The sequence below is a fragment of the Microtus ochrogaster genome, chromosome 4 (genome assembly GCF_000317375.1).
Source record: "Microtus ochrogaster isolate Prairie Vole_2 chromosome 4, MicOch1.0, whole genome shotgun sequence".
NCBI classification, from domain to species: Eukaryota; Metazoa; Chordata; class Mammalia; order Rodentia; family Cricetidae; genus Microtus; species Microtus ochrogaster.
This window is the reverse complement of record NC_022011.1, coordinates 10,374,990-10,400,357: the sequence shown is the minus strand read 5'-3', so window position 1 is coordinate 10,400,357 and position 25,368 is coordinate 10,374,990. Positions and strand designations below refer to the sequence as shown.

Sequence of the window (25,368 nt, the reverse complement as noted above, 5' to 3'; positions counted from 1 at the left end):
ATAATCAGCATCGAGGAAACATGCCCAGCTAGGCAAAATAACACCTTGGAAGTTCTCTAGTGCACTGACCTTTCTTAAGTATAATTCTATAGCTAATATTTCTAGGTAATTCTTATTTTCTGAAAGATTCAAATGAGCATGTGAACTGACTAAACTACCTAAATACTTGCAAGGTAATTCCCCACTTAAAGATCATATATAAAGCCTTTACATCTGCCTAATATTTGGTCTGTTCCATGGTAATGAAAGTCATTTACTATTCCGCAGTACTGCAGACACACTGAATGTTCTTATTTCCTTGTTGCATAAAGATGATTAAATATGTTTAGCACTGTAATTGATTAATTGATGAGATTCACCATTCACTGGCCAAGTGTGTAAGACAGGTGTAGTTTTTCTTTTTTGTCTGAGGTTTATTTACAAAGGATTTCAAATGAAATAAATTTCCAAGAATTTATTATGGATGGATGGCACTCCGAGTTTTTTTTTTAATGAGCAGAATACTATTACCATTTATTTTCAGTAATTTCATGGCTTTTAATATAATGGAAAAAACATTATTAAGAATAAAACGCAGAAAATTCCCTTGTAAACAAAGTGATAATCTGGCTATACATGCTAAAAACGAAGATTGAGTCTGGAGATACATTTATTAATCTCTGAATCAATGTCAGGAATTAATTTCTCACTTTGCATAAAACAGCTTGCCTGGATGCCACACACTCATTACGTGTTTGGATTTTTTTTATGAGTTTAGGTTGTTTTTAATTTGATAAATACTTGTGGCAAAACAGTGGATAGTGGTTAGAGAATTAGCACTCTCCTAAAATTACTCCAAAAAAAATCCAGGACCTTGACAGTGTGTGAGTCTTTTGCGGGGTAACAGCAAATGTATGAAACTAGGAGGTGGGAACTAACGGGTTATTAAGTGATTAAGTGCTCCATCAGACACATATATATTCCACATTTGAATACATACATTTTCATATGCATAGGTGGATATATATTTGCATAATAATATACGTGTATCAGGAATTTTTATCACACATGCATATTATGATTCAATTCTCTGCACATTATACTCCTAATTTCTGAAAATTGTGATGTTGCCACAATGTTCTAAAGTTATGAGTCATGAGTTTTCAGGGGCTTCATTCAAAAGATATAGCAAATATACCTTCTAGTAATTTAGTACTAAAGTTCATCCAATACAGGTAGATAGATTTTTGTCCATCCGTGTATAATAATAGGAAAAAATTCTGTATTTTTAATACTGGCAAACTTTTGTTCTTTATTCATAAAATAGAATGACTAACCTGCTTATTTTACCTGTATGTGCTGTTATTTTATTTCAAGTAGATTACAAAAAATAATTAATAAAATGACCATCAAAGGGATTATGAACTATAAAAGAATCATTTTATAACAAACCTGACTTGGCCAGGCAAAGGCACATGTGTATTTGTGAGTTCAAGGCCAGTCTGTTCTACCCATTAAGTTCTAGGACAGCAAGAACTGTTACACAGAGAAACCATATCTTGAAAAAAACAAAAACAAAAAAAAAAAACTAAATAAAACAAAAGCAGGCAGAGTGGTGCAGGTTTTTAATTCTAGCACTCTGGAAGAGAGGAAGGCAGATCTCTGTGAGTTTGAGGCCAGCCTGGTCTAGAAAGCAAGTTCCAGGAAAGTCTGAGCTACACAGAGAAACCTTTGTAACGTCTGATTTAATTTGCTGCGCTATCTGTAGAAATAAGGCGCAGTTACCCTCTTATTTTCACCATGCACGTATTATGTGGGGAGAAAAAGCAATTTATAATGTTTCCCTTTTATATTTTAATTTTTTGGTGTAGCATTAGGACCTAACATAAGCATCATGATCTAATTTCTATTTACACTTCATATGGAGTAATCCAGCCAACACAGTGTACAATTTTAAAAGATGAGGAAGTACAATTTGTTTGTCCCTCTTCATATCTTCTCAAAATCACTCAACTAACACGAAAATGTACATAGACATCTATTCATAAATGAAAGGACAAATATCACACCTATAGAGTCAAAAGAGTTTTGCACATATTTAATAAAATGCAGATGATTTTATTAGGGTGCATAAGCACAAAAATACAGGCTCATTATATAACAACCTAATCATCATATTTTATAGAACTAAAACTTCAGTGTCAGAGAATATTTGTCCAAACCTTAAGCCTCAATCACCTGGTCTCTTTTTAAAGAATATAGCAAACAAGGTAGGAGTGTAAGGATTCAGAAATAAAAACCCAGATGTCTGAGACTTCAGTCACTAACAAACACAGGTAAATCCGAATGTGAGTCACCTTCAGCAATAGTCTTAGATGTACATGCATGTATGTGTGTAAGTATGCCCGTGTACATGTGTATGAGAGCCCGATTGTGCCTCGGTCCTTAGTAGATTTCGATAGTTGAGAGTATGACCTTTATTTGTATCACCAGCAAATAATTTCTAACTGGGTTGAGCTGCCTGATATTTTCAAGTCAGGACACACTGAGCAAAAGGCAGACAGCATTTGTTGTGTGGCCAGATTGAGACACACAATGCTGACTTGCATTTTTTGCCAAATTATTGGTGCACACAGTTCTGTCGGAGGAGGCAGAAGCTTCGCAGAACTGACAGAGAATTGTTCTTGCAAGGCCAAAGATCCAATTTGGCGGTGGCTGCATTGCCCAGTGCTCTTAACATGCAAAGGCCTGGCAAAAATAATGGCATGTCAAGTGCAATTTTCCTACCGGCCGCTGACACCGTAAACTGTAATATAGTGTAATTACTTGGCATCGCATGTCCTTCATACTAAGTACCACCCAAACGATTGCCAAGTTACAGGGAAGAGGGAAGGTTAGAAGGTCAAATTTAAAGAGAGAAAATGAGTCAGTGCCTTGGAGGAAGAGGATTATAAATAGACTAGGCACCACCAGCGAGAGAATTACATCCAAATAAGGAAGGCATCGGAAGCCCAGGTAGGAGGAAAACAGGCAGCCAACACAGGAGAGGAGTTTATGTAAGAGAGAGATTTAGGATAGAATAATGCTGACCACCTGGACAGCCAGATACCTTTGTCCAAAAATAAAACAATGTGGGAAAAAGAGACTCATGGGGGCCAGCAAACAAGAGCTGAGACAACAGGGCCTGAAAACTGAAACACAGTTCCATATTCTTGTTCTGTGGACATTGGTGGCTGAGTTTATTCCCCAAGTACTTGAGGAGAATAGAGCTAAACTAAAAAACTGATAGATCTCCCATAGATACTCCTTGTTTCTTCACCTCGTCATAAAAACCCAAGTCCTAAATCTCTGCTTTGCAGTATAATAGATTGATGTATATGCCTGTGCACATGTGCGCGCGCACACACACACACACACACACACACACACTTCATATCTTTTAGTGAAATATAGGACTTCACAGCTGCAGTATCAGCATGAGGGTAGCTGAAGGCAATTGCTATGCATTCAAGACCTAAGCTGCACATAGTACCAGACTGAGCTACAATGTGTCCAACACGATTCTGTGAGAGACTAGGAAGCCAAAAACGGAGTCTCTGTGAATGATGAACGAAGCTGGTAAACTTCTAAAAGAGGTTTTGGGGAACTCTCTTGTCCTATTTGGCCTGCCAGATGCACTATGAACGTAGCAGTCTTTATCCCGAAAATGACCCTCACTAGTACCCCTTCTGGTCCAGTGTCTTTACTTTTTTGTCAACCATGTAGGATGTGTTAGCTTAGAGCATTCCCATTGAAGAATGTTATCTTGACATTATCTCTGCCCTGCACATAATTTTGGTCATGCCATGTCAGCAATGCTTTATAGTTTCATCTTGTGTCCTTTTCCACAGGGTTAGTGTGTCTTCTAACATAGGTTATTTCTTGGGAACTTGTCATGTGCCTACAGAATAGGTTAGCACCCTCTGTTTGCTCCCACAACACCACATACCTTCACTTCAGAGTACTTTCCTTAATTCAATATGCCATTTTCACATGATTAATTTTATCAGTCTCCTCTTGATACATATCTGTGTTTGTTCAGTTACTGACACTCCACTGACAATGGGATACCTAACGGATGTAGCAGATGCAGATGCTTCATATACAGTTATGGTCTCTTTCTATACTCTGCCTTCAAGATGAAGCCAATCTGCCTATCAGAAAGTATGCATGCACAATTTACCACGAAGACAAGTTTATTTTAATCTCAATTACAAGCTTGATCAAAAACCGCAGTGAGATTTCTCCCCTTCCTTTCTACCATTAGACAATATAAGATTATATGGGTTAAGAGTTCCATGAACTGTTACGTTCTCTGTCAGAGTTTCCAGAGATACTCATTTCTGGGATTGGTAGCACTGTGGGGCTTTTAGGATTTATGAGCTTTCTAACAGGCTAAGTGTAACCTTCTTCACAAAGAACTGGAGACAGGAATGAAGGCTGGTAGGGTAGTATTTGACTTTCAGAAATTCTAAAAAGATCTTATCTCTTCTACTTTGAACAAAAAGCACAGACACAAGTGTGAACTATGTTACACCTGCCACCTGTGAGAGACCCAGACTCCACGGGCGTGATTCCACCAACTATTTCAAGAGACATTCCACCTTCAGTGCCTCTAAAGAGACCTCAAAATCAATACGTATAAACAGTCATTTAACTCCCCATCTGGTATAGCTATATGAAAGAGAACACAAAAATGTTGTATTGAATACTTTATTAAAAAATGCCACGTGTGTTAAATCTAATTGAGCATACATGACTTCTCCAAACTCCTTCATTGTTTAGGTAGAATGTCCATTCATGAGTTTGTAGGAAATTTCATTGCCTGTTTTGTTTTAGGCAGCCACTATTCTTGAATCCTGGGATTTGGGATATGGAACAATAAATACAAACGAATCATTTAAGAAACACAAATTCTGGAAGGAGACCAACTGTAATCTTATTTACGTTAGATGATGATTATACAGTAATGAACCGCATAGAGAAAGAACAGGAAATACTGAAGGAGAAGCAACCATATACCAGACAAAATGAACAGAGATGGGCTCTTGAAAAAATGGCTTCTACTTTCTTCTATGTTAACAAGAAACACAAAAACTTCTCAGCTTCTGGCCAAGGAAATATGCTTTCTTTGTCTATGTTCATAATTTTGAATCAAGCATGTCCAAATTACAACCCATAGAGACTACACACATGCACGACCATGGATAGCTATAAATGTGGTAAATCACAAAATTGTACACTTACATAAAATACTATGATATAGTTTTATAATTCAACATGAAGTTCTTGAGTGAGAATTTTGTATATGACAATGTGGGAAAAAAATGCCATATAGTTGGATACCTTGTGATTAATTGAAACAGTCTCCTTCCTAATTCTATTCTGCCTCACCAGACTGAGAACCAGGAGCCCTACTCAGTCCCTCCTACTCTGATCCTAATAAACATGGACTAGAGAAGGGGCCTCTTTTGGTTCCATAGTCCTGTGCTCACATGGAAAGAGAGATATCAGTGTTTGGTTGTTGTTTCTGTTATTTTGTTTGTGTATTTGTTTTGTCTAACATACCTGCTGCAGATATTCACAAAGCAAAGTTGAGAACCCCGTTATAATCACTACATGATAAATATTACAAAGCTGACCTTTCATTCACTTTTAAATACCGGCATTAACACAATCCTCGAAAAGTTTCAACAATTTTCGTAAGGTGAACAGCCCAAAAAAGGACAAAAATCAATGTTCAAAGCTCTCGGGTTTATCTCTAATGTCTAGGTCCTTTCTCCACACCCAGCTGCCACCAATATGTAAAACCAGAGGTTGGATAATATAAAGATGTGTGTGCAATCCCAAAGAGCCAATCGCTCAAAAGCTGACTCTGCCCTTGAGCTTGAACTCAGCCTACTAGGTCGGAGGCCCCTAACATCGCAACTTGCAGGAGGGCCTTTTAAAGAGCAGGTATGCTCATAGGTAACTAATACTTCTCAGCTGGTTCCTGGGGAGAAGCTCTGCAGTGAAGTGGTTTAAAGAGTCAAATGGAGAAGACTGTGTATAAAGATAAAACACCATAAAACACCAGTGAGCGCCCTGATGTGGATCATCCCTGCACTCAGCCTGACACATAATCAGAAACAGTCACCTACAATAGATTTTTTTTTTTTTTAGCTTCACAAAAGTCCACAATAGCAAAAATTAAGGCTGTCTTCTTTTAGGAGTCATTTGATTTAAGGGGAAATACATATGATTGAAAATATTTGCAGCAAAATTCTCTCAAAAAATCACAGAGATGTGATTGAGCAATTGATTTGGAATCCGGCCATAGTACAGAGCAGGCCGAAGAACTAATTCACATGCAGTGTCTGTTGCTGAGAGACTCAAGAGCATGCTGGCTATTTCAAAGTCCTGAGGTTCACTGGGATTTCTATCATTCAAAGAAGCAAGACACCTCAAGCATGTGTAAATCGCAGAGGGATCCTGAATGCTCGACCATTTGACTCTGTCACTTTTGTTTCATGTTAGAAATGGAGGTGAAATCAGCTTTCAGATTCTAAACTTAAAATAATTGGTTTAATTACTTTTTCTATTCAGATAAAAATGGAGTGCTCTTCGGGGTACAATATATTCAGGTATTTATATTATGCAGGACATGTCGTAATTGATATACCCTCATAACAAGGTGACTAGCAGAAGCAGGAAGGAATCATCCATCCATTAACTACTTATGTACGTAACTCCAGAATTTCATATGGGATAAAAATTGCTCACCATAGAGCTGTATAAAAAAATTTTAATATAGAAAAGAAGGAATGTCCATACATTCTATCCTATATTCCAAACTCAAGTGCAAATTACAAATTTCAGGTACTTAGTTACTGAATTTTAAATAATGTATGATGGTGGAAATTATGATTCTTGGAATCTCATATGGAACATTTTTTCATATTCATAATTTGGTTTATTAATTTATCTAAACCTCATTTTTTTGCCTTTGTAGAAAGGATAAAGCTAATCAAGCAGTCTGTATCTAGAAGGAATGGGGTCAGATGCAATTTGGAATTCAGAACTTCTCCCATTTTTAGAAGCATATTAAAACGTATAAACTTTAAAGTAAGTAGCAACCCCAGCAGGGTTCAGGGCAGCACCCTGTAATCAGCTACGCTAACATTTCTCCACTGAAGTATAGGAGCAGCCATTGTCATGGGATACATTATGGCTATAAAGAGCCTCAACTCCCTTTTACTACTGGAGTTTATATGTATAGAAAAATCTTTCATGGATTTTTTTTCACTTTGATTTAAGAAAAAAAATGGAACATGAATCTGTTTTAGTGAATATATTTTATAAGTGTTTGTGCACATACATGAATATATAGACATGCATATGTATGTGCATTTATATGCATATAAGATCAAACATTGTTAAAGGCAAAAATTCTGTGCCAAGCAAGTATTTTTATAATAGTAATTAATACATAGTTAACAGTCAGTATTGACCAAAATATGAATTCTTTAAAGACAAAGACCACTGCTTTAGTAAGATACTCCCAAGTGCTTACACCCAGTGCCTGGTACCTAAGTAGGGCTGCAGGAAGCCCAGAATAATGAGACATGTTTCCTGCACACCTCCTCTGTCAAGAAGCACAGAGAAGAGGAAACACACCTTAAGGAGGCTCAGCTGTTAGACAAGATGACAGAGCAGAGCAAGGGAACCAAAAGGGCCTAGTGAGACACAGGAACTAAGTCTTGAAGATCTGTGTTTTGAGCCCTACCACATCCTTTTGAAATCACTGAGCTTGGGAAAGGATAATATGTGATTCCTTTTTCAATCTTGTTTATCGGGAAAGTCAGCCATTGTCGGGTTTATTGTTAGAAATATTTTTTTAACTTATTTTTTTTGAGACTTGGTTATCCTGTACCCTGGTAGTAGAGGGTGGCCTTGAACAACTAATCCTTCCTTCTAACGGGATTATCAGTATATATCACCACACCTGGTGTATATGTATGTATCTGTATATATATAAAACACTGTGGATCAAACCCAGGGCTTTTCACACGCTAGGAAAGACTGTTACCAACTGCATGATACCATCCATCTATCCCCAGAATTTGAAGGGTGACAGCAGTGAATGTCAAAATGTGCAAACACAAATGATTCCGAAGAGTGAGCATGTACATGTCTTTGAAGCACTGTAGAACTATTTTGGAGAACTGAGAGCCAGTGTCTACATGAAGAACTTACAACAATAACAAAACAAATGTAAATGCAGTGTAACGTACAGGCAAACGTAGGTACTCACCACTGACCTAAAATGATCCTTCTAGGTGTTTGATTGTATTTGGCAATGACAGAAATGATGTTCTGTGAAGTGAGCACCAGGTCCTGCCTAGCACTTTTGTTACAAATACTGCTTTGTTCTTCACAAGAAACACAGTTCTTTCACAAGGACTGAAACAGCAATCAATAAAATAAAACAGAAAATACCTGCAAATTGGAATGTATAACCTTAAAATAGAAGAAAATAGTACTTTGATTGGAGTCAGAGGAATTCGAATTAGATCAAAATGCCTACAACTTCTAAGTACTAGACCCAAATACTAGAATCTAGAGAAAAGTTTGACAAAAGAAGTCTTGCATAAATAAGAAAGCATTTGACTTGTTTATCCATTATCCGAGTCCATGCTGTCTCAGCAAAGGGTGGGAGTGCTGTGGGAACTAACATTTCCTAAAAGAATGTTTTAAGCAGTAGGACTTTTCATATTGCTAGAGCAACCAACAGGTTAGCTGGCTAACCATCTGGTCTGAAGGATTTACACTTAAGTGTGATACAAAACTGTGTGGAGCCTGAAACGAAACATTTAAAGACCAGGAACAGACCCTGAAATGAGAGCTTAAAAATGAAGCTTACCCGGCCAACGAGAATCGGTTCGGGTCCAGAAAATTCTTCCAGGACAAACATTTGATTCCAAACCCAGCCTCTTTTGGAGCGGTTCAAAATTCGCAGTTCTTCACTCTGCCTGCTTAGTCCCAAAGGGGATCCAGTGGTTAACGTGTGAGGTTGATTCATCGGAGCCATGTACGCACAAGTGGGGAGGGTAATCCATAATATTATTAATGGAGTCCAGAGGTCCACGAGCGTCTCAGCTAGCCTTTCTGGCATGGTCCCACCAGTTAAGCAAATCAGCGCGAAAATGAGACAATTATTATTTTTGCCTCGGGTCTGAAGCCATCCAATTCATCACGCAGTGTGGAGCGGTTACTTACAGCTCGGCCACGTGTTCAGGGGACCAGGAAACAGACTGTCTAAGCAGCTTTTCAAAGACCACGATCCATTGGCTTTCCTTTTCATTGAAATTTCCTGCACAAATAAGAGGGAAGAAAGATAAGGCTCCACGAACCCGGTGCTGAGACAAACCAGCGCTTCTCAAAGGCACGTACAGTGAAAAGATAATGAGCATTTCCCAAACTCTTGAGTTCAGAAAGTGGACCTGAGGAACCAGATTGAATTGGCTAACAAAGCCATTTAAATCTAAGCATCATTTAGATTTTAGCATTCATTCCACAACCATATCACTTGTCAAAAACCGCTTTAAGTAACAAAGTGGTCTTAACAGATAATAACCCTTTCTTTTCTCATTGTCACTTCCTATTCAAGGCATGCTGCCCGCCCCCCCAACCTCCAAATCGTCCCAGCCTCTCCTGCTTTTCACTCTCTGTAAGCCTACTTGGGGTGTGTATCAACTTCTTTCCCTCCCTCTCCTGTTCATCTCTTTAAACATGTTCAAAGAAGGTTGTATTTCATTTTAAAGAAATCAACACACACACACACGGACATGGGCATGAAGATAGGAAGGGATTCTCCCCAGCTTTCATGGCTGTGACTACCAATTCCAATTAGGAAGGCAAGATGCTAATAATGAAGGAATAAAATTAGAGTTCTTCCAGAAAGAATTCGCCAATGTCCAGCATGTACGCTATAAGCAGGGCAGTGTCACCGCTCCCAAGCTAAATGCACCATTGAATGGGAGATTTAAATGACGAAAAGCTCCTTTCGGAATGAAATATGGTAAAATTACAATTTTCGATAGAAGGAATTCAGAGAGGGAGAGGATAAAAAAAATCCTTATTACCTGAGGTGTCAAATACATTTTTTTGCTTACCTTCAGCATAACAAAATGTGTTTCTTCCCACTCAAAAAAATTATTTTTAAAGAAATGATGTTCACTGCAGATCCCTGAGAAAAGCCAGGCTGAATTAGATTAAGTGGAAAAATAATTCCTGGGGAACACCATCCGGTGCAGTGTGGCTCAGGGAATTCATAATAGGATAGAGAACCTTTAACCTCTAGGTCCCTGGTTCCATTCTGGCTCAGAATGAGAAAGCAAGGATGTTATTAACATTGGTTGGGCTGACGAGTGGCCCTATTGGAGTCAGCTAAAAGATGCAGCCATTGTGTCATAAACAGCATGGTGTCTGAGCTAACCGGTTGGCCCATGACATGATCTTCCTTGTCACTCTTTGCATGGGCGGAACCCAACACTGGGACTTACACCTGGCCCAACCCTGAAAAACGTACAGGGCACCAATGCAAGCAGCAACTATTAAGGTGATAGGGAAATTTCAATAGATTTCAACATGGGATCAACCCAGAGGAGACACTCCAAAAACAGCGTCTCCTGTTCTTAAAATTACTGTACCAGTGTGTGTGTGGGGGGGGGGTCTTCCCCAAGTTAAGATTTACTTCTATCTCAGGGTGTTGAGACTTCAGAAATGATTCTTTAAATCCAAAAGGATACCATTGAAGATTTCTAAACTCTATTATACCAGTTATCTGTCTTCATTTACTCAAAAGACACTTTCAATAACATCACATCATGTCATACTTCCTCTTAGATATATCATGGGGAGCTATGCTGAAATTGTATTGGGGTACACTGGATAATATATTCTAAAGGCCAATAGATCTTGGCATAAATTCTAGATTACCCCATTTACTATCACTGTGTGATGGACAGAATACTGAGCTTGCCTGAACGTGAGCCTTCTCATCTGTAAAACGACAACACAGTAACCCCTAATTTACAAAGCTGTAGTGTTTATGGCTCCGAACCAAAACATAAAAAGAGCAGGGAAAACATGGGAAGTAGTCCCAATATTTCTATAGAAATAGTTACTTGAGACAGCTTGCAGGGGTAGTGGTAGAAAGGAGAAACAATTGAAGACTAAAACTTTATGAATTCTTCAGTAAGGGTAGACAAGAAATGGTTGGTCTCTAAGGTGGTATGATAATCGTAGGTCAAAGTTGATGCTGATGAGGGTGGAATGGAGGGAAGATAAAGGTAAGGATGATGAGGATGGATGCAATGCTGCTAAGAAGAGCACAGTTGGGGGAATAAAGATAATGTTGGTGAGAAAAGAATGGAAGCAAGATGGAGACCTGGAGGAAGGAGGATGGATGTGATCCTCAAAAAGTGAATAAAGATTAAAAGTTATACTGACGAGAATGATGGTGATGAGAGTGAATGCAGAATGGAACGTGGATGGGGATGATGTTGGTGAAGGAAGGATGGAGTTGATAAGGAGAAAAGGAAAGATAAAGATGGTGTGGACAAAAAAAAGGTTAGAGGTGATGCTGAGGAGTACCGAAAAGGTTGAGGATGGAAATGATGCTGGTTAGAGCAGGATAGAGGGGTGGAAGGTGATTCTGCTAAAGATAGTATTGAAGGAAGATGAACCTGATGCTAGGGAGAACTATATGGGAGAGAGATGGAGGTGATACGAAAGAAGGATCGATGGGTTAACCTTCTACTCTCGCACCTCAACCGGGCTGACCTTCTACTAACGCACCTCAGTCGGGCAAACTGTCTACTCATGGCACCTCCACCCTAACTCTTTTTAAGGAAAAGGAACATTTTTTTTTTCTCTAAACATAGTCTGCTCCACTGCTAGCTGTTCTTGAATGCTCAAAGGTCATATGTGATGTTCTCCTGTGGTGTGAGATACACAGGCACGGAAGCAGTGTAAGAGGCACGGAAGCAGTGTAAGAACAATTTCGAGTGCTGACAAGTTTGGAGTTAGAACTTGAGACCTCACACTGAACTCTCTCTGCTCCTGTTTATTAATGCACCAAACAACCAGAAATTCTCCAGTGACAACAGTTTGGACCCAGCAGGTTTATTCTGAGGAACAAAGCAGTTAGGGTAGGCTAATATGTGGTGGTCTTTTTCAGGCAGGCTGCACAATCTGTAAAGAATTGAGTGAATGAATTTAAAATAAGAAAGTTAAACTCAGTTTAAACACATACTAGACAGTTCCTTTCCAGAAACTGCTCATTGACAGAGAGCTTGGCCTGAGCCTGTCAAAATGAGATGAGATGCCATCACTGGCCCACACACGTTCTAAATATTGCCATAGGTTCATTAATTAGAACAAATATATTAATAGCATAAGGTTTGATAGTCAAAATTGTATTCCTTTCCATAAAAATTCAAAACATTGCAGTTTGTATTGCTGTGCAAAATTGAGGCAGGGGAATGGTTAAATTAAATCTTGGTTAAAGAAACCCTTCAGAAGCATTATTATTTGATCCTGAATAACATAATTCTAAAATTCTCTTTCCTAAAATTGCTCCTCCTTACAATAAATTTTTGATGCACATATACTATTTGTCAGGCAGAGGGCAGAAAACAGTAAGTAGGTCAGAACATCTACCTTCATGAAGCAAAGAATGCTGTTGGCAAAACGAGGAAATGCCCAATTTCACAGTTACTACTTGTGGAGAAGTAGAGTCTTTGGAGGCCTAGAGGTATACACATATAGCATAAAACTCAGCTTGATAATGTTAAAGAAACTTTCCTGGAGTCGGGCATGGGGGCAAACATCTCTAATCCCAGCACTCAGGCAACAGAAGCAAGCTGATATCTGTGAGTTCAAGGCCAGCCAGTTCTACAAAGGGAAGTCTTACATAAGAAAGCCTGTCTGCAAAACAAACAGAAAGAAAGGAAGAAAGGAAGAAAGGAAGGAAGAAAGAAAGAAAGAAAGAAAGAAGAAAGGAAGGAAGAAAGGAAGAAAGGAAGAAAAAAGAAAGAAAGAAAGAAAGAAAGAAAGGAAGGAAGGAAGGAAGGAAGGAAGGAAGGAAGAAAGAAAGAAAGAAAGAAAGAAAGAAAGAAAGAAAGAAAGAAAGAAAGAGGGATGGAGGGAGGAAGGAAGGAAGGAAGAAAGAAAGAAAGAAAGAAAGAAAGAAAGAAAGAAAGAAAGAAAGAAAGAGGAAGAAAAAGTTTCCTGGAGGAGAGATTTCTATCTATTAGTAAGTGTTAAAGGGAGGTCACTGTAAAGGGCCTTTGAGAACAAGACAACCAATGCTAACCAAGTATTTCTGAATAATTCAGCATCTAAAATCATTTTTAGGATACTCTTTACACTTGCCAAGAGGTTGTTAATCAAGAAATTTATACTGGCCATTGTCTCTACAGTATCCATCAAATAGTTTACCATCTGCTCTATAAGCTCTGTGGAGAGGTTGTGCTTGATTCCTGCAAGGGATTTTTGCAATAAACATATATGGGATGTAATAGGAAGAGTGTGAAGCTTCTCAGTTTTCAAAGGGAGGGGAAGTATAATTTGACTGATGCCTATGGCTCGCTGGCAGAACTTTGGAGAAAACCAATCCAATCAGTGAAACAACTTTCATCCACATCATTTATTCTCTTAACGCTGGAGATAAACATTCAGGTGCTGACTTATTGTTCATTTTTGTCAAGCTTTTAAGTTACCTATACTAGCATATTTTAATGAAGTTGTCTAATTTTCTTCTTCATGTAAAATGGAAGTCCAGCATGGGTATGGGGACGTATATCTTTAATCCCAACACTCAGGAAACTGAGGCAGCAGGCAGATCCCAGTGAGTTTAAGGCCAGCCTGATATGCACAAGAAGTTCAAAGTCAGACAAGGCTACTTAGTAAAACTCTGCCTCAAAAATAGATTGTAGGCTAAATAGGTAGGTAGATGATAGGCAGTTTTAGATAGATAGATAGATAGATAGATAGATAGATAGATAGATAGATAGATAGATAGATGGATGGATGGATGAATGGATAAATTAATATAAAATCTATTATCACAACTGGGTGGTGGTGGCACACACGTTTAATCCCAGCACTTAGGGGCAGTGACAGGCAAATCTCTCTGAGTTTCAGAACAACTTGGTCTACAAAGTAGGCTTCAGGACAGCCAGGGCAAAACTTGTCTTAAAAACCAAAAGAAATACCTATATCACTTGTCAAAAAGGGTCACAGCATTTAATTGTATTATTAGTCAATATTTAGAAAAAATGTATAATATTGAATTCCAGGGACACACACCATATCTATACTGTGAAATAACACTCTGGTAGAAGCATCATTATTAATTTAAAATTTTCATTTTCATTATAGAAATAAACATAATGAACAGAGGTTAGCATTTTAAAAGCTTTGGTTTCCTAAAGCTATGCATTCTCAAATCCTAAGATTATCTCTCTACTTATTAAAAAGAGAGACCCAAAATAGTGAGAGGCAAAACTGGACAACTTTAAATAGTGGCTGCTCTTTCTAAAAAGAAAATGAAAGAAAGGAAAGAAGGAAACCCCTGGCTTCTACTGTTTTTTCACTGTCAGGATACAGATGCTGTATTCCGAACAATTTCAAAGCTTCCAATGCTATCACTAATCAACTCTGGCAGTAACTGAAAATTTAAACACCAGCTCCATGAAACCCAGCGAAGAGTCAGTTCTAACATCCTCCTCTTGGGATTGTCTTTAACATTAATCTGCATAAAAGTTATCTAGCCATTTATAGTTTATGATGCTGGTGTTCTCACATGAGTCCTAAGGTTCTGCATTTCTGAGAGTCTCTTCTCCAATATGGATGCTACTGTATAAGGACCACACTTAGAGAAAAATGGTATTTGAAACAAAAGGCAAGCAATCTTGCTCATAGTTCTTAGGATTCGCTGAAAGATGTGATGATGTAAAAATAGTCACTTCTTCTCCTGGGTCATTTAATATTATTCCCATATTTGCTTAAACTATCTCTCTTATGAACAGAAATATACACCTACTCCTGACTTTAGGAAATAGAGTTAGGAAAGATGAACACTTTTTATGGTGGCAGAATATTCTTCATGAATCCCAAACACACACCTTTTTTTACACGACACTGGAGTAACTGGGCAGCTAATTTTTGTGCTCACACACACATCCACGCAGTGAGGTAATAATGAACATCCACTAGGAAGGAAACGTGATTGCAAGGATTTAGATATATAATCTTTGCTTGCACCTCTGCCAAGGAATGAACTACTATTTTCCTTAGATCAGAGAACAGCTTTATAGGTATTTCTGAGATGCAACAAAATGTTAGGTCACTGTTATCAGAATTCTTAAGCGTTGTGTATCATACCTACATAGACAAACTTCTTAGAAAAAGAGAAGGTTATAAAGATTGAATTAAAATCAATTTGCTTTTACAGTTTTCGTCCACAGTGTGTATGCCCAGCTGAGCAGCCCAATTCAATGTAATACTGCTGCCTCAATGCCAAATAGCATTATGAAGAAATTTTAGTCTCTCTGGAATTTTTACAACTTAAAAAGTTTTAAATTTTTTCCCAGGATATGATATTTTCGTATAAATAAAAGACCCACAATCTGACTTTAATTCACACTCACAGTTTGAAACCAGCTCTAATTACAGCCAGATGTCAGTCTGAGGGCTTCAATATTTTTAAGACAAATGTGCTCAATTCTCAGAGTTATTGTCATAACTAAAAACACATTACATTACTGATTTTGTAAACAATATGAATTAAAGCCCCAAATAAGGAGCCATTCACTGATAGTGACATTTATAATAAAATCAGTCACTTAGGGATTCAATTCATCAGATTATTAGAGCAGACAGGGAATTATGCTTTTATTATCCATTGGTCTTAGTGGCCACAATATTTTATGGAAGCAAAAAGGACAAACAGGACCAAAGAGTTTCTATTAAAAATGCTTCTGACCTTGAATTTAAAGCCATTAGCAGCTTGCTTCAAAACATATAAATGCACAATGAATCCAAAGTGATACTTCAGGATCACAGGGACATGATTCAGTGTGTGGTCTGGGGCAATCCAGCATGTTCTGGGTGGTAAAGCTGAAGAGGTCTGAGCAATTTTTGAATTTTGGGAAGGAAAGATCTGTATGTGTTTTCAGTTTAGATAAATTGGAGAAATTTACTTTCTCAGAGAATTTAGAACTTCTAACCAAATTACTCTGGTAGAAAAGGATCTAATAATTCTTACTGTACACAAACAAATACATTTGCCAATGTGTTTGCTCATCCCTGTGGTCAGTGCAATGCTCTGCTCCCCAGACTTTGGCATCATATCATGACTGATATGTTGATCTATCTCAAAACCTATTGTTTGCTTTTCTTACTATCCAGAAAATATGTTTGTTAATTTCAGGCTTTACTGTAACCGCTAGACGACTCCTTTCTTTCTGAATCTTTTGTCTTTGTTAAGTTCTGTAACTTCTGGTTGTCTTCATAGACAAAAATAAATAAATGTTTCCTCTTTTCGCAAAACAAATGCAAGTATTCTGTTCGCATAGACACTTTTCTGCTTGTCATAAATTTATTTCTGAACGGGTTAGTGCAGACTGTTATGAAGATAATAAAGTCAAACTAAGCTAGTTAGTTCTCAAATCCTACAGAATCAGATTTGTACTTCTACCAAATTCTCAGAATCATGTTTAGTTAGGCTACGAAGAGTGAGTCTATTTTCTTTGACTTTCTTAAGGCATAACTATATTAAGATTGCCATCAATAGTTAAGTGTATGTCCAACATCTCTCCTGCCCGTTACATGTACAGGTACTTCTCCAGGATGAGCTAAATCATTCCTTCTTTTGCTGTCTTAAAGTCACATGTCTAAGATTTTCTATGAGAAGGACTAGTGTGTGGAATATAACTGCTATGGGCTCTTTAAATCACAGAGGCAATCAGAGCCTAGCTTATTCTTAATGCATGGTTAGGTAATACAGCTATGGGAGCTCCAAGAGAATCTATCAGAAGAGACCTAAGTATCAGTTCTATCATTCGTAAATTAAGTACCCAGGACAAGTTTGTCTCAACACAGTGAACTAGGAATGGATGCTCCATCTAATGCTAACTACCTAAAAAGTTTAAAAGGAACAATTTTAAAGGTGTATATAACTTGGCAATTGTATCACTTGTGGCTCGAATCATTTTGAGTGATTAGTAAGATTGCCTAATCCTTTCAAATTACTATATTCTCAATCTCTTGCTATAGGCATAAATGGAGAACATTTCAATGTCTATATCATAGAGTAACTTTGTCCTGCTCTAATCTTTGAACAGCATAAACCAGAGGGAGCAGCTGTCTTTGGTACACAGCTCTGCCCACCAACTGTTAGCATATACTCCGATGCAATGGCTTCAGGGTGTTTCTAAGGCATGAGAAAGGCTGGCTGCGTTTTCACTCTAGGCCACTTAGTTTTTCCTCACTTTGGTCCATGTAGCCTTTTTTTTTTTTCCATTCCTGTTTTCTGCTGAGAGTATAAAATTCAAATACAGCATATAACATGTCCGACCTATTTAAATTTAACTTTAAATCAAATTGTAATCACTAATTTAAAAATACGGCCAGCAAATTCTCTTCCATGAGAGAAATCTCACTGGTTCAGTCATTTGAATTCTTGTATAGATGGCGGAAGTAGAAAGTCTCCATTAAGCTAAAATGATAATTAAAGTGATATGTTTGTGCAAGAAGGAAATGCCAATTAAAGGTTAGGTTATGGTAGTGTTCTGTTGCAAAGAAACTTGATAACCTGTTCTAATATTCTCAAGGAACTTCAATTTTAACAATGATAAAGATCTATCACTTCTGAAATGGATAAACGGTTAAAACCTGTTATGTCCTGTAGCCAAGGCTACAGAGTATGCTGGACTAAAAATGAAGTGCAGCCAAGTGTCCCAGGAACAAGTCAAGATTCTGTCAATTAGGTTACACTGAGTAGCAACTGGCTTCACATGTGCACCTCACTCTCGTTCTGTGTTTTAAAGACTTTACACCTGAAAATTCACCCACTGGCACTGTTCCTCAAGCTACGGGCACAGATGATGAACAGATAGACAGACAAAGAGGTGGAGAACAATAATCTGGCAAAACTAATATTGGGTTATCACCCCAAATATATAGCGCATGAGCAATAAGTGAATAGCTTACAGGGACACTAGACTCAGTGTGTCTGCTCAGCTGCAGCCCTTGAATGAAATTGGGAAGTATGGAAAGACAAGTATATTTGATTTCTTTAACCAAAATAAGTATGTTTTTACTCATTTTAAAGAAAGAAAGATTGGATACACTGTTAAATTCTATTTTTAAGCTCTAACAGCAATAGATGAATACAGGAAGGATTATCTCCATTTAAATTTGATGACAAGTTTGGGAAAATTGATTTCTTACAGAGAAAAGGATTTACCTCCTTATGATATTTGTATCACTCTTCCCGTCTACTTATTTTATGTCATTTATGTCACACGAGGAATCAAAGAGTCTTCCTGTGTGCCTTATTCTCCCTAGAAAGAAGGTATGGTAAGCATTATTCTAAATGTTAATAGGATGCAAATGTACCTAACCCTTTTTACCAAAGCTATTTGACAAATGTTCAAAGATATTCAATTCAGTGTTTCACTTAAATATATTCCATTTGCTAAGCATTTTTTATAAACCTCAAATGAAAATAACTATTTCCTCAGAAGACGTCACTCATGGTATATCTTTCCCTTGTGCATGTATGCAAGGACATACGGGTTTAAATCAAAATTGGGGATTATAAAATTGTTTTCTCAGATACTAAGACTATATAATTTATATGATATTAAAGCGGACATTCACACATTGAATATTCTGTTTTAAAATGTATTAAAGTAATAAAATCTGAGAGGGGAAGGTAATAGCGAGGGAGGGAGAGAGAAAATAATGAATATGAAAGAAAATGAAGGATAAAATCACAGACGAAAAGAAGCAGATTCCTCCTCTGATATAATTTTATGCTCCCTCAGAGGTATTCAAAATGCAGACCTTGTCTTGTTCACACAGTAGTTGGACAATTAGAACATTTTCTCTAAAACATATAACTGTGTGTGCTATGCAGTTTATATCCAGAGATGTAAACTTAATTTTGGATGGATTTTCAGTTATAGTACACTGAACTATATCATACTTTATATTCCTAAACCATTTAAAATTATTTTGAATATATTAAAAAAACTGATATGTGGAAGATAAATAAAACTGATTTTTTTTAAATGAAAAAGTTGTGTCTCAAAATAAACTAAGGAGGACTTAGGAAATTTCTTGAGACATAATTGTAGTAGCTATGTCCTTGTATTGGACATTGCATATGACTGCCCTCCATCTCTTAATGAAAATGCTCAGAAAAGGTAGGGGGCAGGGTCTTTGCTAATTTCTTAATGCATTAAGTAAATTTTTACCGGGCACTAACTCTGCACTTGGCTCTGGACCAACCATCCTCAGCATTCAAAATTATCTTTAGCAATGGCGACGGACAAGCAAAGTGTTTGAAGGTTGTAAATACAAGTGTTTTTTTTTTTTTCATGATACTTTCTTTAAAAGATCTAGAAAATCACATCTATACATTTCTACCCACAAAAAGGAACGTTTTGTTAAAAAAGAAAGACATTTACAGGCAAGAAGGTGAGTGATATTTATGATAGGCAGTAGTACATGACATTTAAAACTCAAGAAATAAAAGCTTGGGACATGATAGAAAAGGTAACTGTATTGGTACCAGTGTTGCTTTGTGAAGTGGCAACAGAGAAGCGGTCAGCAGCAACATATGGGAGGCGAAGGTAAATGGCATCCCTTGAACTCATTTCTTCCCTGACCTTTGGAAGTTACCAGGTTCAGCTAATTTTCTGCCCATGGTTACATCTGAAGTGGATTCCAGAGATAGGAACAGTTCAGCACAAACAAACTGTGAAGCTCAACTTCCCAGGCGAAGGCAAGGAAAAGGTACCAACGTCCCCGGGGATAATGAAGCCTTGCTCGACCAGATGATAGCCTTCGCCTATCGAAAGCAAAGAAATGTTCCAGTGCATAACTCCCCAGAAGATTCCAGGGGAAATCCCCACGGTATCATCCATGTCCACAATATTGCCAAGAAGAGAGATCGTGGTACAAATCTTAAAACCCAGAGGCTCTAGTTACAAAACTTAACGGCAGATAACATGACAAGGGAGACATGAGTAAGTTCCTCTACTTAAACCGGTACCTCAGTTAATGGTCTAGGCATGTTTTTGATTTAAGTTATCTGGCCGTGAGTTGTATATGGAGTTGTATGTTTGTGGATAACGCAGGAGAGGACTGTAAATATGTACCTTAGTTTGTGACTGACAGCAGCCTGCAATAGACATATAATACTCTGAAATAACAAGATGTTCCTTGGAATAATGAGCAAAGGTGGTCCTATTTCACCCATGGATGTCAACAGTCCTGAACAAGAAATGCAAAAAGAAAACTCTAATCACTTTCTTTATTTCTCTGAATAACTTTGCAACAAACATAAAATAATGGAAATACTAGCAGCACCTCTGGCTCAGTATTTTGAATCTAGGGATTTTATGCTGTGCCTACAATAAAAAAAAGGTTGCCGTGATTGTGCTTGTCTCTTCACTCATCAAGCACAAAACCTCACTGATTAGCCAGCAGATTGGTAAGAATTAAAAACTGAAGGCCAGTTTCACACTGCTAATGGCTTTGCATAGAAATGGTCCTCAAACTGGGTTGTTGAAAAAGCCATGACAAACCCATCTTTGAGCAGAATACTTTGTTGCGGGGGGGGGGAGGATTAATTTACTTCTTTTAACAAACTTTTCTGAGCAGTTACTGAAGTGTGGACTCGACCTTCTGACAATTGTGCATTCATTCTCCTTCTCTGACAATGAAAGAAACTTGGAAAACAGTCCGAAGTTACAGCTTCTTGAACAGAACTATTGCCTTCTCCTTCTTTGGAGTTTATTTGATTTCCTCCAACTGTCTGATCCTGCAGGCTAACAAGGAGCAACAGACCTTAAACACCTACCTATTTTCCTAGGACTATTATGAGATGAGCACATTAATAGACTAGTTTTTACAAATACTTTCTCAAGGGGTCTCTCGTCTTGCTGAACATTCTAACACTGCTTTCTTCTCTTTGGAGTTTTGAGACAGTTGATGATACATGGTCTGGCATGGCCCGTGTATGTGATGCTCAATGTTACATGAAGATGCTGCCGAGGAATGGTATTTAAATTGCTGTGCTAGAAAGCACTTGAGGTCATGGTACAGGCAGCTTTCCTTTCACACAGTTGATATGCAATCAGCAGGTACATGGAGGGCTCCTCTAAAACGGTCTGCCCTTTATCCAGATCCAAACTGCATCAAGACCTTAAAAGATGCTCCGTGAACACAAGAAGTTCATTCAAGAAGTGCTACCATTTGGAGTGCAAAGATATACCCATTGGCGAGCTAGAGGGCTTCCAGAGACCATACATGATAAAACAAAATTAATAAGTTTTTTAAATAGCAGTAAGAATTAGGGATTTTTACATATCGGGGCATTTTAAAAGTTTGATGCACAGAAATATAGCACAGGTCTCAGAAATCCTTAGCAAGTGCCTCCACCCATTTGTAATGGTGAGCACTAGACTTCACTCTCATGCCACAGTCTTCAGGGCAAAATGAGAAGTATGGAGCAGTCCTGAATGAAGCCATCCTGGAGGTGGCAGAAAGCATCCTCTATTTTCAGGGGGGATTTTCCTCAACTCCTCACCCTCTTCCAAGGCCAGAGAAAGAAAAGAAAGATTAAATATATATGTATGTATGTATAGATATGTATATATACATACATTTATATGCATATATATGATGATTTAAAATTTCACGCAACCCTTGCAGCCAAAAATTGACGATGTGACAAGGAGTTTTCAATTTGCTTAAGCTGACTTAGAGAAAACTGTTGTCCCTTTCATTGCTTAATAAGAGGACTAGTCCTAGAATTTCAACCATAGAGGGAAGTAGTAAAGCTATGTGCACATCGCTATTATGAAGAGCTGTCTTTGATGAGGGAAAAACGTAACCCTCACAAAGCAACCTTCAAAGATACGAATCTCTCCAGAAGAAGAAACATCCCCACCCCAGCACACATACCCACACATACACATTCACAAACACACTACAGACAAATCTCTGCAAAACCAGACACAGACTGATGAAAGGCAGTAGCCAGGGAGAAATTTCAGTGGTGTTTAGCAGGAACGGCAGGGTTCATTTTGCATGCAGTGAAGTACAGCCGCGAGACTGAATGGATGGAAAAACCCCACTTTCAAATCTTACATAAATATCTCTTTCTCACATATAGTTTTCCAGTTGAAATGCTCATATAATGAAGGCAGAGGTGACAGCTTAGATCGAGCTTTTAAGCATCCAGATGGCTGTCAGACTGTTACAAAGAGGAGGGGAATGTCAAAACGGTCCCAGTCAACCCCAGTTTCTCTATCTGCTTGGCGATAATCCCTGATGCAAGAGGCCACCGTTCTTGCATTCTTGCATACTATCTGAGACATCCGCTCATTCTCACAAACCCTGAGAAGAGTGTTAACAGAAAATAGCTACTGATCTGTTTAGCAGCTTTGGTGAGCAAAGGGATTGTTGGGATCGTGCCCCCCAAGAAGGAAACTGCCTGCAACCCTCAGAAACCAGGGCAAAGTTGAAAGGGCTCCTTCTCCCTCCCGGTTGCTTGGTTATAAGCTCTGCCCTTTAATTGGAGCTGAAGTGAGCAGCTGCCAGTCTGATTTTCCATTACGGACTAATGTTGTGCGTTTGCAACAATAAACAATTAATGTTGTTTGATTTCTTACCGTTTAGCAAATCCAAGCTAACAGCTGCCATCTCTGCTCAGAGGCTAACAGGGTAGTCATTGATGTTTCTCAGGCTGTATGCCTTGGGGCAAGGGATCACAAGCTCAAAACTTTGAGATTTTTACAAGATTGGACGAGGGGAGACTTTAGTCTTGGGGAGGAAAAAAGAAGGAGGAATTGCTGGATACCTGTTGGTATCAGCATTGGTGGCCGAACGTTTACACGGTTTACCAGGCTTGGTTAGAGCCTTGGGAAACCCGGGGAGGTCCTTATGAACATGTTACCATGCTGGCAGAAAGTAGCCAGGAGTCCCCCATTCGCCTCTTGTTGGGAAGGGGCGCGGCTGGACCCCCCGGGTTGGCCGGTGTTGAGCCTAAAGATCACCTTATATCTTTCTGTACCAGGGCTCTGGGAGAGGGAGAAGTCATCCGGTGCTTTGGGGGCCTATGGTGCAGGCTCATAGGCACTGAACAGACTGCCTAGGGTTCTTCCACTGTTGCAGAGCAGCGTCTTGGTGACTGCATAGTGGCTAGGTGGCCCTGGAGCTTCGCAAGTTTGCAGCTGGCACCGCGCCCCCCAGGCTGAAACAGACACTTGTGGAGAATCCTGGCGCTGGGGCTTTCGCAGGAAAACAGTAGCCCTTGGCCCAACCGATGGGGTTGCCCTCCCATGGCTAAGAGGTGGGGCATGCAGAAAGCCAGGAGTCAGCTTCTCTGGCCCCTCAGCCTGTTTTCCCTTCAGGCTCCCAGCCTCCTCTGTGGAGGCGGCTAGTATTTCCCTTTCACCGCACCGACCCCGCAGTGAAGGCGCACCGGCTGCAGCAGCGCCTGCCTGCGTCTCCAAGGCGAAATCGCCAGGCGACCGCGAGAATAAGAGGGTGGCAGGGAAACTGGAGCGGGGTAGCCTGGGGCTCCAGACTCCTCCATATCTGCTCTGAGAGCAGTTTGTAAAACCCCTTAGACAGAAGGCATCCCCATCAGCTACCGATGCCGCGAAAGGAAACGCAGCTCGGAGGGTACCAGTGCTAGAATCCCTCATCCACCAGGTGCGTAAGATGTCCGGGTGAGCGTGGGAATTCCTAAAGGAAAGAATCCCTCCGGCTCTTCCCCGCCCGGAGGCATACGTGGCTAGGGTATAGTACTTACTCAGGTCGGGCTCCGGGCTGCGGAAAAACAAAAAACAAAAACTCAAGCCTCGGGCTTCATAAAAGGCTGGAAGAGCTGAGGGTCTGCTTCCGAGGGCGGCAAGTGTCCACTGATCTCCGAGCTCCGGGTAGTCGCTTCCGAATCGCGCTCATGCCGCTCGGAACTGCGGAGCCTAGTGCGGAGACGCGAAGCGGGTGCGCTGGGCTCTAGGGTGTCCGCAGCCCAAAAGTACAGCTGGTGTGTTGACGATCTGGTCTATGCCCAAAGAGGCGGCGGAGGAGCTTCTAAGATGCCGGGAGATTCGAAAGCCATCCACTAATTCTGGGCCGAGCGCTCCGGCATGCGAGCCCGCCTGCCTGCCAAATGTAACTGTGAAGTGATGTGGAAAAGTGAGCCGGGTGCCTCCCCTGACGGATCTCATTGGACAGAGCTCCGAGGCAGGTCTACCACTTGGAAATTCATGTAAGCAGTCCCCCACCCCGCCCCCTCCCTGCCTTGCCCCTGCGCTCTCCCGCGCTTGGTCTCCACTCCCTTTCCTCCTACCAAGAGTGCGCACAACTTTTCGCTGGTCGCTCGCGAGCACGCCCCGCGCGCCTCCGCCGCGGGAGTCACCGGGTGAAGATGAGCCCTTCCACGCTGTGTGCGCAGCCCGCCGAGCGGCCAAGCTGTTGGATAAAGACTGCTGGCAGATGAAAAAAAGGATGCACAGGAGGTACCTGCCAGCTTTCTCTCTCTAGGTCTCACCTGAGCCCTGAGGCTAGCGTTATCTTGAACAGCTTCTCAGACACCCAAAGCTGGTTTCTGTGGGAGGGGAGAGGATGCGGCAGCTCGTGGGCCGTTCACCTTTTCCCTCATTCTGGAGACGTCTTGCATAAGGAATTGCCCATTTGCAAGATCACTGCCTGATACAACTCATGTGCTCCTCGTTTTTTTGGTGGTGGGTCGCGATCCTGGAGTGGAGCGCATTCCTGGTGCCCTGTTGTTTCTCCTTTTTTTGGAGAGGGTGAGATGAGGGACAGTAGAGTCAGTCAAGAGGGACTGGCAGTTAAGTGATGGGAAGAAAATGGGCAGAACTTGCTGTGGCCAGAAGGGGAGAGTCAGGCAAGCCTTATCAATGTGCACTGAACTCCCTCCCCTCACAGAGTGGAGGAGTGGGGAGCACTGCCCTTGTAGCTCCTCTCTCTGCCGAGACTCTATTCTTGGCTTCTCCAGTCCTCTGATAAACTAACTCCTCTCAGCATTCAGAT

At 39.8% G+C, this 25,368-nt stretch overlaps 1 protein-coding gene across 4 annotated transcripts in view; it reads right to left on the bottom strand.

The window, feature by feature from the left end:
• Cdh8 (cadherin 8) overlaps positions 1-25,153 on the bottom strand; it is a 368,006-nt gene extending 342,853 nt beyond the window's left edge. For 2 of the 4 annotated variants that reach the window (XM_005345545.3, XM_005345544.2), the window contains exons 1-2: positions 24,122-24,539; positions 8,921-9,370 (exon numbers count right to left, since the gene is read on the bottom strand). In XM_005345545.3, the coding sequence (XP_005345602.1) occupies positions 8,921-9,172 (252 nt within the window). In that variant the 5' untranslated portion in view covers positions 9,173-9,370; positions 24,122-24,539. Of the gene's footprint in view, positions 1-8,920; positions 9,371-24,121; positions 24,541-24,865 lie in introns of those variants that run through there. The other 2 variants (XM_026790139.1, XM_005345543.3) reach the window with 2 other exon arrangements.
• Between the last annotated feature and the right edge of the window lie 215 nt (positions 25,154-25,368).